The 17853-nt window shown below is 32.3% G+C and overlaps 1 protein-coding gene across 1 annotated transcript in view; it reads left to right on the forward strand.

Moving 5' to 3' along the window:
* The window catches only part of LOC136038804 (acetyl-CoA carboxylase-like), a gene marked incomplete in the record, with an annotated part of 240102 nt that overhangs the window by 50635 nt on the left and 171614 nt on the right, over positions 1 to 17853 (forward strand). Inside the window, 2 exon segments of the mRNA XM_065722186.1 lie at positions 14522 to 14724; positions 17160 to 17369. Of these exon segments, the coding sequence (XP_065578258.1) occupies positions 14522 to 14724; positions 17160 to 17369 (413 nt within the window).

Here is a 17853-nt window from a genome sequence, read left to right on the forward strand (position 1 = left end):
CCTGTTTTGCCCAGAAATGGAACCTGAAAAAGAGAAATATTAATTATTAGTCTTGTGTTAAAGCACAATTGTTTTTTTTTCTTTAAATAATTAATAAATTACCTACATGAAATTAAAGTTTTTTCCTCCCTATTACTCGGAAAGCGAACCGGAAGAAGATAAAAATTATTATTAGCCATGTGCTAAATCACAGTTGTTTTTTTTATAATTTGTAAATTTATAAATTCTGTTTTGCCCAGAAATAAAACCTGAAAAAGAGGAATATTAATTATTAGTAATATATTAAATCACAATTGTTTTTTTCTTCTTTAAATAATTCATAAATTACTTTCATAATATTGAAGTTTTTTGCTCTGTTTTGCCCCAAAACGGATCCTGAAAAAAAGAAATACTAAATATTAGTCATGTGTTAAATCACTTTTTTTCTTTAAATAACTCATAATTAATTACATAAAATTGAAGTTTCTTCCTCTGTGTTGCTCCGAAACGGAACCTTAAAAAGAGAAATATTAATTATTAGTCACATGTTAAATCACTTTTTTCTTTAACTCATAATTAATTACATAAAATTGATTTTTCAATTATTCACCATAGTCGAAAAACCTAATAACTATGTCTTTAGACTTACTCCCATGCAATCCCAATTAATTATTAGTCATATGGTAAATCACAATTATTTTTTTTCTTTAAATAACTCATAGAATACTTACATAATATTGAAGTTTTTTCCTGTTTTGCTCCAAAACAGAACCTGAAAAAAAGAAATATTAATTATTAGTCACATGTTAAATCACTTTTTTCTTTAGCTCATAATTAATTACATAAAATTGATTTTTCAGTTATTCACTATAGTCGAAAAACCTAATAACTATGTCTTTAGACTTACTCCCATGCAGTCCCCATGGGAGGGGCTGCAAGTGACAAACTTCGACCTGTCTTTATATATAGTAATGGTTACTGGGAAGTGTACAGACGTTTTCAGGGGGATGTTTTTGGTTTAGGGAGAGATTTGAGGGGGTGGGGGGTTACATGGGAGGATATTTCTATGGAAGAACATCTCATGGGGGAAGAAAGTTTTAATGAAGGGAGCGTAGGATTTTCTAGCATTATTTGAAAAAAACAATGAACAAATAAATATGAAAAGTTTTTTCTACTGAATGTAAGGAGCAGCATTAAAAATTAAAACGAACAAAAATTATTACGCATATGAGGGGTTTACCTCCTCGTTATACCTAACTCTTTACGCTAAAGTATTTTTAGTAATTTCAACTATTTATTCTACGGCATTTGTGATTCAGAGGTCGTTCTTAAGGAATTGGGACAGTTAAGCTTTAGTGTAAAGAGCGAGGTATCGACGAGGGTTGAACCCCCTCATATACGCAATAAAAACATACGAATATAGAAGTTTGTTACGTAAGTTAATTCGTAACTTACGTATTATTTTTACCAATGAAAATGTTTGTAAAAAATCAAAAGTTCTAGTTGCCTTTTTAAGAAATCAAAAATTTGGAGGGGAACTGGGCCTCCTCTCTCACTCCTTTTTTCTCAAAATCTTCCGATTAATTGCAATTAATTAATATGCAATTTTTTTTTATTTATGTGTGGAGAGCCAAGATCAAAACATGCATTAATTCAAAAATGTCCAGAAATTAGTTTTTTTTTAAATGAAAGTAGGAGCAGCATTAAAACTTAAAACGACCAGAAATTACTCCGTATATGAAAGGGGCTTTTCCTCCTCAACGCCCCGCTGTTTACGCTAAAGTTTCTTACTGTTTTAAAAAGTAGAGTTAAGAGAAAGAGTAAAACTTTAGCATAAAGAGTGGGGTGTTGAGGAGGAAAAGCCCCTTTCATATACCTAGTAATTTCTGTTCGTTTTAAGTTTTAACGTTGCTCCTTACTTTCATTTAAAAAAAAAACTTGTTTTTTTTTTTATTTTTACTTGCATAAAATTTAATTTTCTTTCTCTGTTTTGCCCCAAAACGGAACCTGAAAAAGAGAAATATTAATTATTAATCATATGTTAAAGCACAATTTTTTTTTCTTTAAATAACTCTTTTTTCTTTAAATAAAATTGAAGATTCTTCCTCTGTTTTGCCCCGAAACGGAACCTGAAAAAGATAAATATTAATTATTAGTCATATGTTAAAGCACAATTGTTTTTTTTTGTCTTTAAATAGCTCATAAATTACTTACATAAAATTTAAGTTTTTTCCTCTGTTTTGCCGCGAAAAAGAACCTGAAAAAGAAAAAATATTAATTATTAGTCACATGTTAAAGCACAATTTTTTTCCTTTAAATAACTCATAAATTACTTACGTAAAATTTAAGCTTTTTCCTCTGTTTTGCCACAAAACAGAACCTGAAAAAGAAAAATATTAATTATTAGTCATACGTTAAAGTACAATTTTTTTTCTTTAAATAACTCATAAATTACTTGTATAAAATTTAAGTTTTTTCCTCTGTTTTGCCCCGAAACGGAACCTACAAAAGAAAAATATGAATAATTAGTCATATGTTAAAGCACAATTGTTTTTTTTTTCTTTATATAACTCATAAATTACTTGCATAAAATTTAATTTTCTTCCTCTGTTTTGCCCCAAAACGGAACATGAAAAAGAGAAATATTAATTATTAGTCATATGTTAAAGCACAATTTTTTTTTATCTTCAAATAACTCATAAGTTACTTACATAAAATTTAAGTTTTTTCCTTTGTTTTGCCCCGGAACGGAACCTGAAAAGAAAAATATTAATTATTATGTGTTAAATATATTAATTAAATATTAATAGAATCGGAACCTGAAAAGGAAAAAAAATACTAATTATTAGTCATGTTTTAAAGCACAATTGTTTTTTTTTCTTTAAATAACTCATAAATTACTTGCATAAAATTTAAGTCTTTTCCTCTTTTTTACCCCGAAACGGAACCTGAAAAAGAAAAATATTAATTATTAGTCAAACGTTAAAGTACAATTTTTTTTTCTTTAAATAATTCATAAATTACTTGCATAAAATTTAAGTTTTTTCCTCTGTTTTATCCCGAAATGGAACCTAAAAGAGAAAAATATGAATTATTAGTCATATGTTAAGCACAATTGTTTTTTTTCTTTAAATAACTCATAAATTACTTACATAAAATTTAATTTTCTTCCTCTGTTTTGCCCCAAAACGGAACCTGAAAAAGATAAATATTAATTATTAGTCATATGTTAAAGCACAATTGTTTTTTTTTTCTTTAAATAACTCATAAATTACTTACATAAAATTGAAGTTTCTTCCTCTGTTTTGCCCCAAAACGGAACCTGAAAAAGAGAAATATTAATTATTAGTCATATGTTAAAGCACAATTGTTTTTTTTTCTTTAAATAACTCATAAATTACTTATGTAAAATTTAAGTTTTTTCCTCTGTTTTGTCTCGAAACGGAAGCTGAAAAAGAAATATGTTAATTATTATTCATATGTTAAAGAACAATTTTTTTTCTTTAAATAACTCATAAATGACTTGCATAAAATTTAAGTTTTTTCCTCTGTTTTGCCCCGAATCGGAACCTGAAAAAGAAAAATATTAATTATTAGTCATTAGTTAAAGCACAATTGTTTTTTTTTTCAAATAACTCATAAATTACTTACATAAAATTTAAGTTTTTTCCTCTGTTTTGCCTTAAAACAGAACCTGAAAAAGAAAAATATTAATTATTAGTCATACGTTAAAGTACATTTTTTTTTCTTTAAATAACTCATAAATTACTTGCATAAAATTTAAGTTTTTTCCTCTGTTTTGCCCCGAAACGGAACCTAAAAAAGAAAAATATTAATTATTAATCACATGTTAAAGCATAATTGTTTTTTTTTCTTTAAATAATTCATAAATTACTTACGTAAAATTTAAGTTTTTTCCTCTGTTTTGCCCCGAAACGGAACCCGAAAAGAAATATATTAATTATTATTCATATGTTAAATTGACATTTTTTTCTTTAAATAACTCATAAATTACTTGCATAAAATTTAAGTTTTTTCCTCTGTTTTGCCCCGAAACGGAACCTAAAAAAGAAAAATATTAATTATTAATCACATGTTAAAGCATAATTGTTTTTTTTCTTCTTTAAATAACTCATAAATTACTTACGTAAAATTTAAGTTTTTTCCTCTGTTTTGCCCCGAATCGGAACCTGAAAAAGAAAAATATTAATTATTAGTCATTTGTTTAAGCACATTTTTTTTCTTTAAATAACTCATAAATTACTTGCATAAAATTTGAGTCTTTTCCTCTGTTTTGCCCCGAAACGGAACCTGAAAAAGAGAAATATTAATTTATTAATCATATGTTAAAGAACAGTTGTTTTTTTCTTTACATAACTCATAAATTACTTACGTAAAATTGAAGCTTTTCCCTCTGTTTTGCCCCGAAACGGAATCTGAAAAAGAAAAATATGAATTATTAGTCATATGTTAAAGCACAATCGCTTTTTTTCTTTATATAACTCATAAATTACTTGTATAAAATTTAAGGCTTTTCTTCTGTTTTGTCCCGAAACGGAACCTGAAAAAGAAAAATATTAATTATTATTCATATGTTAAAGGACAATTTTTTTTCTTTAAATAACTCATAAATGACTTGCATAAAATTTAAATTTTTTCCTCTGTTTTGCCCCGAATCGGAACCTGAAAAAGAAAAATATTAATTATTAGTCATTTGTTTAAGCACAATTGTTTTTTTTCTTTAAATAACTCATAAATTACTTGCATAAAATTTGAGTCTTTTCCTCTGTTTTGCCCCGAAACGGAACCTGAAAAAGAGAAATATTAATTTATTAATCATATGTTAAAGAACAGTTGTTTTTTTCTTTACATAACTCATAAATTACTTACGTAAAATTGAAGCTTTTCCCTCTGTTTTGCCCCGAAACGGAATCTGAAAAAGAAAAATATGAATTATTAGTCATATGTTAAAGCACAATCGCTTTTTTTCTTTATATAACTCATAAATTACTTGTATAAAATTTAAGTCTTTTCTTCTGTTTTGTCCCGAATCGGAACCTGAAAAAGAAAATTATTAATTATTATTCATATTTTAAAGGACAATTTTTTTTCTTTAAATAACTCATAAATGACTTGCATAAAATTTAAATTTTTTCCTCTGTTTTGCCCCGAATCGGAACCTAAAAAAGAAAAATATTAATTATTAGTCATTTGTTAAAGCACAATTTTTTTTCTTTAAATAACTCATAAATTACTTGCATAAAATTTGAGTCTTTTCCTCTGTTTTACCCCGAAACGGAATATGTTAAAGAACAATTGTTTTTTTTTTCTTTACATAACTCATAAATTACTTACTTAAAATTGAAGCTTTTCCCTCTGTTTTGCCCCCAAACGGAACTTGAAAAAGAAAATATGAATTATTAGTCATATGTTAAATCACAATTGTTTTTTCTTTTCATGGTTCAGTACGATAGACTTTGTACATTTCCGCTCCACAATTATTTATCATGGGTTAAAGTTGCTAAAACACTTCATGGGATCTTGTAATTGGAGTTCTAGTTCCTGCTTTTGAATCGCTTGAAATATGCTTCTATTGCTCTGGAGTTCGTAGCTGAGGTTTTTTCGCAGTGGGATCAATAGACATAGGTTTGAGCGATCAAACAGTTTGTGGTAATGTACTGTAAGTAAAGAGTGACTCGGCCTAATAATAACCGAAAATTCAAAAAAATGGAATTTTGATAACAATAGATACATAAAAAAATGGCTTTTTATGCTGATTAGATATATATATAAAATTCATTAAGTTTAATACTATCAATCAAAAGCTACCAGCCTGACAAATTTGCCTGGTTTCTGAAAAAGGAGGAAAATACCATCAAAAAGTCAAGTAATCTTAAATCACATCATGGTCTTCTGCGTGTCAGAAGACTCTAATGTTGAAATTTCATGCTTCACTGTCCAAACTATAGAATTTTCTATTTTATTTTGGCAGGAGAAAGATCATGGATGCGTCGTTATTTATTTTTTTTTGTTTTGGTTGTTTTTGTTTTCCCCAGGGATTTTCGAAACCAGTGGCCAAAGAAGATTGGGCGAGGACTCATTCCAACGAAATTAAAATTACAGTGCCTTTTTAAGTGACAAAAACGATTGGAGAGTAACTAGACCCCCCTCCCTCAACCCTTTTCCCACGAAGTCATTCTATCCATATTTCGAGATAGCCATTTTGTTAAGTGTGGTTCAATAACTGTGCTCCTGGGGATTACGTAACTCCCACGGCCCCTAAGGAAAGGGCTGTAAGCTCTGAAATTTGCCCACTGTTTATACATAGTATTTGTTATTGGGAATTTTCCAGGATGAATTTTACTTTGTATGAAATCCAAATGGAAGTAAGGATAATTTTTTAGGCGGAATTGCCCACAGGAAATCTTCCGGGGGAAATTTCCAGCAAGAATGGAATTTTCCTTGGGGGATTGTACGTGGGAGAAATTTTCTATTGAGAAATTTTGTGTGTGTGTGGGGGGGGGGGTGCTTTTTATGGTGGGGGTATAGCATATTTCCCGAAATTATTTGGAAACCGATCAGAATTTAGATTAACAAAAGTAAAACTTTTTTCATTTGAAAGTGAGGAGCAAAATTAAAACTAAAAGTGAACAGAAATTATTTCCTAAATTAGGAAGGCTGCCGCCTCCTCAATTCCTCACTCTTTACTCGAAAGTGCGGCTTTTGTCTTAACTCTTTAAGAACAACTTCTGAAATACTAGGGCCGTTTAATTAAAATCAGGAACTTTTAAGTATTGAAAACTTGAGCGTAAAGAGCAAGGTATTGAGGTGGGGGTAGCCCGCCTCATACATGGAATAATTTCTCTTGTATTCAAGTCTTAATATTGTTTTCATTCAGAGTTCAAGGAGTTAACAACAAAACCAGATTTCATTTCTTTCGGATAACATCCATGCTTGCATTTAGATAAATTGTGTAACTAACTAGTTTAAACCAAGATTGAAATAACGTTTCTCTCCTGCGTGACTTTGAGCCAATATTGTGATTTTTTTTTCGAATGGTTAAAAAAAAAGTCTTATTGCTAATTAACGATACTGGATCAAATCAAGGAGTGATAAAGGTTTTATATTTTGCACTTTGATAAGTTTATAAGGGTGTAAATGGCAGTCCAAACATGAGAGGCCGAGAAAATGCAAAGTGCCCAGTTCTTGCAAGAAACTAATTTTAAACTGGATTTATTACCGGTGCTTTCGCAGAAAGTTAATACGATTCCTGAACTTTCGGATAGCATTGATGCCATACAAGTACAGTTAAGTAACATTATTACGCAGTTATCTAACAATGCTAAGACAAATGATGAAATTAAAAAAGAGCTGGAAAATGTGAAATCTAACCTAGCAGTCTCTTATGAACGAGCCAACAAGCTCGAAGCAGAGCAGAAAAGAACGAATTTAATATTCTATAATTACACCCCTCAACAACTCGGCGATTATACTCTGAAGCGAGAAATAACGAGGTCATTGAATCGTACTATGCCGTCCCTCGGAATAAATCGAAGTGATATACGTGACATTTTTAGATTGTAATCAGGGCCGATAGTAGTAAAGCTAAGCTCGGTTGAAATCAGAGACTATATTTTAAGAAACAGCTCCGTATTAAGAAGGTTTGGTTTATCGGTGGCTCCGGATTACACAGCTATACAAAGGGAGGCCCGTAAACATTTAAAGGTAATGTTGACTACTGCGCAAAAAGACGGCCGTGATGCAAAATTACGAGGTGACAAACTATTCATCGAAGGCCGAATATTCAGGCATGATGGAAATTCAATAGTCGAGATTAAGCGTAATTTGAAGCCAGTGCAAAATTCTGGTCCACCCTTTAGTGCTAGGCTCCCAAATGATCACAATAATATTCCGATGAGGCTAGTTAGTGATGCCAGTGATAGTGATACTGAGACATTAGTACCATCGACCAGCACTCCTCAGGCAGTATCGACAGCTAAAAGACCTGCTAGTGCTATTGTCAGCCCAAATGACTTTTTTCGACCAGGTACTCGTAATGTAGCACCCAAAGGAAGCCATTCGCCAAGAAAGAAGTTTAATGAAAGACATCGTGGTGGTTTTTCACGTGATTTTTATGACAATAAACACCGAAGTGAGTTAGCGGATATAAATAACCGCACTCGTGAGTATTATCATGTTGCCTTTCCCCCGACTAAGACTAGTAACGAGCAATCTCAGCCAAAGGCTAGTGATGTTAACGTGCTAACAGAAGGCGTAGAAACATAGGATATAGAGGGCCATATACTGAGTCTAGTGTCATGGAACATACAAGGATTACGTGATAAGTTGACCTATTTATGTGGCGATTTATTTTCGTTTGATGTGATTTCGCTTATTGAAACATGGAACGATTGTTCTCCTATATCACCTCTCCTCGGGTATTTCGTTGAACAGACCGTGCGTAATATAGCAAGAAATAATAGACATTATGGTGGCATTTTGGTTTTGATTAAAGCATCTGCTATTGACGGCTATGAGAGAATTAGTAGTAGACCTGAAAACTTGCTTTGGCTGTCTCTTTATTTGAAATGTGGGAAGCAATTAATTTTGGGTGTAGTGTATGTACCTCCACAGAATAGTTCGTACAATCGAGAAAATACTTGGGAAATTTTAGGAGAAGAATTTTCGTTAATTCAAGAAAGTTGTAAAGATCTGGATTGTGTGTTAATGGGGGATTTCAATGCTTATACCGGCCTGGAGGCTGAGATCCCAGATGTGTTGATCCCAGATTTAGGTGATTTTGTCCAATTTGTTGTATAATACCACGAAGCAACAAGGATGAAAAAAGAAAAATAAATGTATGGGGAAGAAAGCTCCTGGCGTTTTGTGGGGAACATGGTCTGATGATTGCGAATGGTAGTTTTGGGAATGATAAGGGTAGGGGCGAGTTCACTTGCCTTTCGGGTCCAACTCCAAGTGTTGTAGATTATGTGCTAATTAATACGCAATTTGTACCTGAATCAATAAATATGGGAGTATTAGATTTAGTTGGATCTGATCATAGAGCTATTATGCTTGAGGTGAAGATTGGGTAGTTTGTGAACCACGGTTCACGAGTAAGAAATTTCTATAATGCGGATTATAGAAAAATAGGTTTAGAAAAACGAATTAGAAATGATTTAACAGATAAAGATATTGAGGCATTTAGAAGGGAGCTCTTGGACTCGCATGTAAAAAATAAGTTGAAAGCGTTAGAAGAAAATGAAAAAGATGCACATAGTGTAATTATGCTGTTAAATGAAATAATGGGCAGTTGTGCAGAATCATGTGTCCTGACTAAAAAATTAAAAAAGAATGAGGGATATTTTGACTTGGATTGCAAGTTAATGAAAGAAGAAGCAAAATATTTATTCAATCGTTTGAATGAATTTGATAGCGCGGAAGATCAAAGTTTAAAATTGGCTAAATATAAAGATAAAAGAAGAGAATATAAAACTTTAATAAAAAGAAAAAAAAAGAGTACGAGAATAAGAAGAAACTGGATATTGCTGATGTTTTAGGGCTATATAAAGAATGATAGTGGAAGGGGAAATGTTAATACCCAGGCTGTTCCGGAAGCTGATTCATGGCCTGATTACCTAAATAATTTAGAAGGTGTTTGTGCAGATCTTCAGGAGGTAGCGCATACCCCAGAGATGGTTATTTATCCCATGAGAGAATATGATTACGATTTAGTGGGTGATATGAATGGCCAAGAGATTAAGTCAATATTTAAGAATTTAAAAGGTGGTACTGCTGCGGGTGTTGATGGTATACCATCAACATGGTATATTGTTGATGGTATATTGTTATTTAAGAATTTTCTTTCCATTTTGATGCCGATAATTGTTCTTCTTTGTAATAAAGTGTTAAGGTCAGGGCAATGGCCAAGCGCTTGGAAGACATCATTGTTTATACCACTTTTTAAGAGAGGAAACCCGAAGGCTCATGAAAATTATCGTTTAATAGCCCTTGTCCCTGCTTTAAGTAAGGTTTTGGAAAAAATATTAGATACCAGGCTTTCCAATTGGTTAAATAAAAATAATTTAATACATGAAGAACAAGGAGGTTTCAGGACAGGGTATGGGACGACAGATAGTGCGTTTATTTTAAAGGCATTAATAGATAAATATGGAAAGGGTAAAACTTGTCTTTATGTGGGATTTCTGGATCTCCATAAGGCTTTTGATAGTGTCGACAGAGAGTTATTGAAGGATGCCATGCTAAATATTGGCCTTCCCCATTCATTTGTTAGATTGATAGTGAGCATGTATACTTGTGTGAGTGGAATCATTCAAGTTGGTAATAGGTTTTCGAAGCTTTTTGATTTTAATCGGGGAGTAAAACAGGGCAGCACCCTTTCACCTAAGTTGTTTAATATTTTTATTAATGATGTTGTTAATTTTCTAGAGAATAGATGGGCTCCAAAAGTTAGCCTAGGGACTCAAAAACTATCTCTCTTATTATTTGCAGATGATATTGCTTTGGTGGCTAATAAACCGCAAGATCTACAGACTCTTTTGAATCTCATAGAAGAATATTTGCATATAAAAAAGTTAAGGCTGAATACTGAAAAGAGCGAAGTTGTTATTTTAAAAAAAAGGAAGGTTGGGGACGATGAAAAATATACATTTAAATTTAATAATAAGGAACTATTTATAAGTAAAAGAATAAAATATTTAGGCTTTATCTTATCGGAAAATGGAAGCCTAAGGAGTCATGTTGATGAAATAATTAAGAGAGGTAGGGTGGCCATGTCAGCTATATTTAGAAACCCGACGATAATGGGGATCAAAAACCTAAAAAATGCATAAAAGAATATTTAACAAAAAATTTTTACCCGTGATAGAATATGGAGCAGAGATATGGGGTGGAGAAACGGTGCAGCAACTGGAGTCCCTTTAGCTCCAGTATTATAAAAGAGTGTTTGGTCTACATCAGACAACTCATTCACAGATTCTGAAAGGTGATATGGGCCTGTTTTCTTTAAAGCTACGTAGGTATATTTTAATGCTTAGATTCTGGTTGAAGTTAACTAAGAGTAATGAAGATAGACTAGTAAGGGTGGCATATGAAGAGATGTTGAAATGTGGTTTAAAAACCTCGTGGCCATCCCAAATTAAATCATTACTAGAAAAAGTAGGAATGCCTTATTTATGGAACAATGGTCTTTGCTCTCGTAATGTACCAACAAATTTAGAAAGCCAGGTACGATTTATATTAGAGAGTCAGGAAATCCAGCATTGGCAAGGGCTGGTTCTTGATTCTACAACCCTACAACATTATAATAAGACAAAACCTAGTTTTGGGGAGGAAGTTTATTTTAAATTTAATTTACCGGCTATGATTCTACGTCGTTGGATTCAGCTTAGGGCAAATTGTCTTCCAATCCAGAACAGGCAAAAAACGTTCGACAAAAATAAGATGATAGTTGGTCCTGATAGGCGGTATGTTTGTCCCCTTTGTAAAGATGATGATGAAGACTTGGATCATTTTCTCCGGAAATGCCCGGTGCTCTTGGATTTACGGGAAATTTATTTGCATGGGATTAATTTGATGCTTCCGGGTATTCTATAAATAATAGTAACCCAACCACAATATTTCGAGTGGGAGTATATATAGATAAATCTTTAATAAGAAGAAAAAGTTTTATATGATTAATTTTCTTTTGTAGTTAGATTAGGTACTTTTTGCGTTGAATTCTGTTTTTTTTGTGAGTGTTCGTACTGTTGTTAATTCCCTTGCTTGTTTGTTATTTATTTATGTTTTTGTGTGTATATGGCCCACGGGTTTTTGAAATACACCTATCTATCTATCTATCTATCTATCTATCTATCTATCTATCTATCTATCTATCTATCTATTGCTTCTTACTTTCAGTTGAAAAAACTTGTTTTTTATTTAATTTAATAGGAAAGCACAGATATGTTGGCCATTTTACTTCAATGTTTCTAACTATGCTGATTTAGACCAAGATTATCTATGGTGACCAAAGATTATGGCAAGTTTTCAGCAAAATCTGAGCGGTGGTATTGCATTCTACTATAGAAAGAGAATGCTAAGAATTAATGTCAGAATTTTTGAACTGTCTTAAAGACTAGTTAGACTAAATATTCTAAATGAGGATTGAGTACGATGTTTATGCTGGTATATTATTATTACTATTAACCGTTATGTTTTACCCGTTTTTAACTGTTGTTTTATCGTTAACGGTGTAAACTGTTCTGTTGTTATCACTAAATATGGACTGACTCTACATCAGTCGACAGCATGATGTTGTTGGTCAATTTGTTTTTTGATGTCAGGTTAATCAATGGCAGTTTCATGAAAATATTCGCCTATTGTATCAGCCTGCAAACAGGATAGCAATTCTATTTTATATAAAAATATGATCTATTCCATAAGATGGACAGTGTAAAATGTAAAAGAACAAATTGTTTAATACTGTAAGTTGCCTCTGCTTTTTGAAATGCTACTTTTTAGGGTTGAAAGCTGAAATTCGTGACCGAAACGCTTGAGCAGGGCCTAAGTGCGACTAAAAAAATTGGTTTTCCTGTTATTAAAAGGTAAAAGGACGGATTGTTTAATACTGCAAGTTGCCTATGCTATTTGAAATGCTACTTTTTAGGATTGAAAGCTGAAATTCGTGACCGCAAATTGAAAATTTCTCAAAATCATATAACAAAGGATGTGTCGAAACGCTTGAGTAGGGCCTAAGTGCGACTTAAAAAATTGGTTTTCCTGTTATTAAAAGGTAAAAGGACGGATTGTTTAAAATTGTAAGTTGCCTATGCTATTTGAAATGCTACTTTTTGAGTTGAAAGCTGAAATTCTTGACCGCAAATTGAAAATTTCTCAAGAATTATATAACAAAGGATGTGTCGAAACGCTTGAGTAGGGCCTAAGTGCGACTAAAAAAATTGGTTTTCCTGTTATTAAAAGGTAAAAGGACGGATTGTTTAATACTGTAAGTTGCCTATGCTATTTGAAATGCTACTTTTTGAGTTGAAAGCTGAAATTCGTGACTGTAAATTGAAAATTTCTCAAGAATTATATAACAAAGGATGTGTCGAAACGCTTGAGCAGGGCCTAAGTGCGACTAAAAAAATTGGTTTTCCTGTTATGTAAAAGGTAAAAGGACGGATTGTTTAAAATTTTAAGTTGCCTATGCTATTTGAAATGCTACTTTTTGAGTTGAAAGCTGAAATTCTTGACCGCAAATTGAAAATTTCTCAAGAATTATATAACAAAGGATGTGTCGAAACGCTTGAGCAGGGCCGTGCGGCTAAAAAAATCGGTTTTCCTGTTATTAAAAGGTAAAAGGACGGATTGTTTAATACTGTAAGTTGCCTATGCTATTTGAAATGCTACTTTTTGAGTTGAAAGCTGAAATTCTTGACCGCAAATTGAAAATTTCTCAAGAATTATATAACAAAGGATGTGTCGAAACGCTTGAGCAGGGCCTAAGTGCGACTAAAAAAATCGGTTTTCCTGTTATTAAAAGGTAAAAGGACGGATTGTTTAATACTGTAAGTTGCCTATGCTATTTGAAATGCTACTTTTTAGGATTGAAAGCTGAAATTCGTGACCGCAAATTGAAAATTTCTCAAGAATTATATAACAAAGGATGTGTCGAAACGGTTGAGCAGGGCCTAAGTGCGACTCAAAAAATTGGTTTTCCTGTTATGTAAAAGGTAAAAGGACGGATTGTTTAAAATTGTAAGTTGCCTATGCTATTTGAAATGCTACTTTTTGAGTTGAAAGCTGAAATTCTTGACCGCAAATTGAAAATTTCTCAAGAATTATATAACAAAGGATGTGTCGAAACGCTTGAATAGGGCCTAAGTGCGACTAAAAAAATTGGTTTTCCTGTTATTAAAAGGTAAAAGGACGGATTGTTTAATACTGTAAGTTGCCTATGCTATTTGAAATGCTACTTTTTGAGTTGAAAGCTGAAATTCGTGACTGTAAATTGAAAATTTCTCAAAAATTATATAACAAAGGATGTGTCGAAACGCTTGAGCAGGGCCTAAGTGCGACTAAAAAAATTGGTTTTCCTGTTATGTAAAAGGTAAAAGGACGGATTGTTTAAAATTTTAAGTTGCCTATGCTATTTGAAATGCTACTTTTTGAGTTGAAAGCTGAAATTCTTGACCGCAAATTGAAAATTTCTCAAGAATTATATAACAAAGGATGTGTCGAAACGCTTGAGCAGGGCCGTGCGGCTAAAAAAATCGGTTTTCCTGTTATTAAAAGGTAAAAGGACGGATTGTTTAAAATTTTAAGTTGCCTATGCTATTTGAAATGCTACTTTTTGAGTTGAAAGCTGAAATTCTTGACCGCAAATTGAAAATTTCTCAAGAATTATATAACAAAGGATGTGTCGAAACGCTTGAGCAGGGCCGTGCGACTAAAAAAATCGGTTTTCCTGTTATTAAAAGGTAAAAGGACGGATTGTTTAATACTGTAAGTTGCCTATGCTATTTGAAATGCTACTTTTTAGGATTGAAAGCTGAAATTCGTGACCGCAAATTGAAAATTTCTCAAGAATTATATAACAAAGGATGTGTCGAAACGGTTGAGCAGGGCCTAAGTGCGGCTCAAAAAATTGGTTTTCCTGTTATGATTAAAGCTTCGGAAGGAGGTGGAGGCAAGGGCATCAGAAAGGCGGAGTCAAGTGATGATTTTCCTAACCTGTTTAGACAAGTAAGTAGATACTATTTTATGAACATTTTTCCGTTAAAGTAAAGGGAAAACTGTTTTTCCCCATGTAGATGGGTTTGCCCCAAGAAACTGTGAGTGAAAGTTGGAAGTTTATTTAAATCTTTGAGATGACGCCATTATAAAATGCACCCATCCTATATTTTACTTAGCGTTGAGAGGGGTTATCAAGTTGTCTGGGATGCTCAACTACATAAAATGTTGGTTTTTGTATGATATATCCCCGATTTAATATTCTTCTAATATGTTTCTCTGACCCTCAATCCTAATGAAATATACCAAAGCATGGTATAAATATAATACTTTAGAAACAAATGTAGGCTATATATTTGCAAATTAGGGGGGTGGGGTAAAGTATAGCGGGTCTGCATGCCTAAAATGCTAGGTACAATTATTCTGTATATTATGAATTAAGAATTGTTTTCCAACTTCTCTGTCTAAATACTTTAACCCCACCCCTAATGTGCAAATATATAGCCCAAATTATATATTTTCCATCTATTATATCACTTTTCTTTGTCTTGTCTCACGCTAAGTTGAAAGAAACCAACGAAAAAACCGGCTCTGCAATGCGCCAATTAACGAACAACTTGAGTGGTCAGGGGTATATCATACAAGTACCCAAATGTGTTTGTTGGCCAGCACATAACCGAAAAGTGCGTATTTTATTTGTCTCTTTTTGAGGTAGGAAAAGTTCTTTTTCCATCGTAGTTACAGCTTTGGCCAAATAGTTTCTAAGAGAATACTGTCTTTCCAAAAATATATTACTTTAATATTCTAATTTTGATAAATAACGAAATAAGACTTATTCACAGCCAGATATTTGGGACCACGTGGGCCTCTTCAGCGGTAAAGGCAAATCAAGATAAAGAAACGAGAAAGAGATAAAGAAAAGAGAATAAAAATGCTTGCGGTAAAATTTAACTTTAGGGAAAAAAAATTACAGATTGACAGAAAAAGTAAATGTTAAAAAATGAAACAGATAGTTGTATAAAAATAAATTAATCATCCAAGATTTTCCTGAATTACCACCAATGAATGTAAAAGCACATGGTGTAAGTTATGGAAAAATATTTTTTTTAATATTTGTGTATATTCAGAAGGGATGGGGCTGGAATGGACGTAGTTTTTTTGGACAGATATAATCCCCCCCCCCTTCTTAGAGAAAGACAAAGCATTGATGTTGTTCCTTTGGGATTTCCTCTTCTGGAAATTGCCTCCTTATTAGAGAAGTTAGAAAAATACTAATAATATAATAATAAAAAAAAATAATCAACTAAAATAAATTAAATAAAAAAAGAATAAAAAGAATAAAACAAATAAGAATTAGTTTTTTTAAATGTAAAATTACCTTGGCTTTGTAATTAATAATCTCTGAAACCCTTAAGTAAAATAAACTCCCTTTTTGAAACCCTTTTTTATATTAATAGAATGACTTAATGGTTTCTGTTTTTGAATTTTTTTGTTTTTGACAATTTGTTTTTGACAATTTTGTAAAGAACAAAATTGTTGGTCACTGCATCTCTGTTTTGAATGGTTTCTTGAGGGAGGTTTTCTGCCCCCGATCTCATATTAGTCACAACCATAAAGATACTAAATGGAGGCTAGAGATAATAGAAAAAAAAAACCATTTTTTGACGAATTTAGACGATGACAGACTTAATTGAATATTATTATTGAGATTAACAATCACGTACTCCTTTAAACAAACCAATATCAATTCAAAACAAACATAATTCAAACAGCCAAACAACCCCTTATTATCAAATGAACGTTGACGCAGGTAAAGCCGGCTATTAGGTCTGTTTCTTCATTGTCATCCTTCTTTGTCTGGTGCCTGATATGCGTTTACTTGTTCGTATACGTTTACTTGCTCGTATTGTGCCTATGTTATATTATTAATCATTATCTATTATGTTATCAATCTATTATACAACTACTACTGGCAACTCACATTGTAGTATCAGGTCACATGAGGCCAACATAGCTACGCACACTTCTACTCCCTCCCAATTTATTTAAAGCCTCCCTCTTTACATCCTCTCAAGAACTTCTTATTATCATTAAATCCGCCCTTACGACATAATCTCACTCCATTTGGCGACAACCTGTTTTTAGTTTAACCCTAGATGGCTGGCCAAAAAGGACAATTTTGGGCTGCCATCCTTCATCCGCAGAACCTGTACTGGCCATCTCAACCTTTCTCTCATCAGAGCCCTAGAAAGCGGGGTAGAACCAAATTTCTCTTATAGCTTACTGTTTGAAATAGGGACTGTCAGACGGGTAACCAAAATAATCTATAAACAATTCCCAAATCTAACAAGTTTTCCATCGCCTTTCAAAGCTCCCACGTTTCAGAACCACTGGGCAGAACAGTTCTTTTCTTTTTTTTGCTATGAATATATCTATTTCGTTTATAGGTACAAGCTGAGGTGCCAGGAAGCCCTATTTTCATAATGAAAGTTGCCTCCTGTGCTCATCACTTAGAAGTCCAACTTTTGGCCGATCAGTACGGTAACGCCATCTCTTTATTTGGTCGTGACTGTTCTATCCAGAGAAGGCATCAGAAGATTATCGAAGAAGCGCCATGTATCATTGCTAAACGTGATATCTTTGAACAAATGGAAAAGGTATGGCAAGAAATAATATCAACTTTTTCATACAAAACAGGGTAAATAGCTGGATAAAATCTGACATCTTAGAAACAACATTAGATATTATTCTAGTTAGGCCCACTCAAGAGGAAACTGAATAAAATTCTGAATATAAACTTTCGAAAACTCTAAAATTCTTATATCATTCCTAAAAGTACTTCACTCCCCACCCTAATGTGCAAATGTATAGCCCAAATTATATATTTCCCATGTATTTTTAACGTTTCTTGATTACGCATTCTTTTTTTTCAAATCGATTTAACGGCGAAGAAGCAACGTTGATGAAATCAAGAAACAGAAAAATGTATTGGTAATGTATACTTTGGGCTATACATTTGCACAATAGGGGATGGGATTAAAGTAAAGTGAAGCAATTTTTGGAAGCATATAAGTAAGTTTTTAAGTTGTTTTCAGAATTTTTATATTTTTTCTTTTGAGTGGGTCTAACTGAAGACTAATG

Source organism: Artemia franciscana, chromosome 18 (assembly GCF_032884065.1).
Source record: "Artemia franciscana chromosome 18, ASM3288406v1, whole genome shotgun sequence".
Classification (NCBI taxonomy): Eukaryota; Metazoa; Arthropoda; class Branchiopoda; order Anostraca; family Artemiidae; genus Artemia; species Artemia franciscana.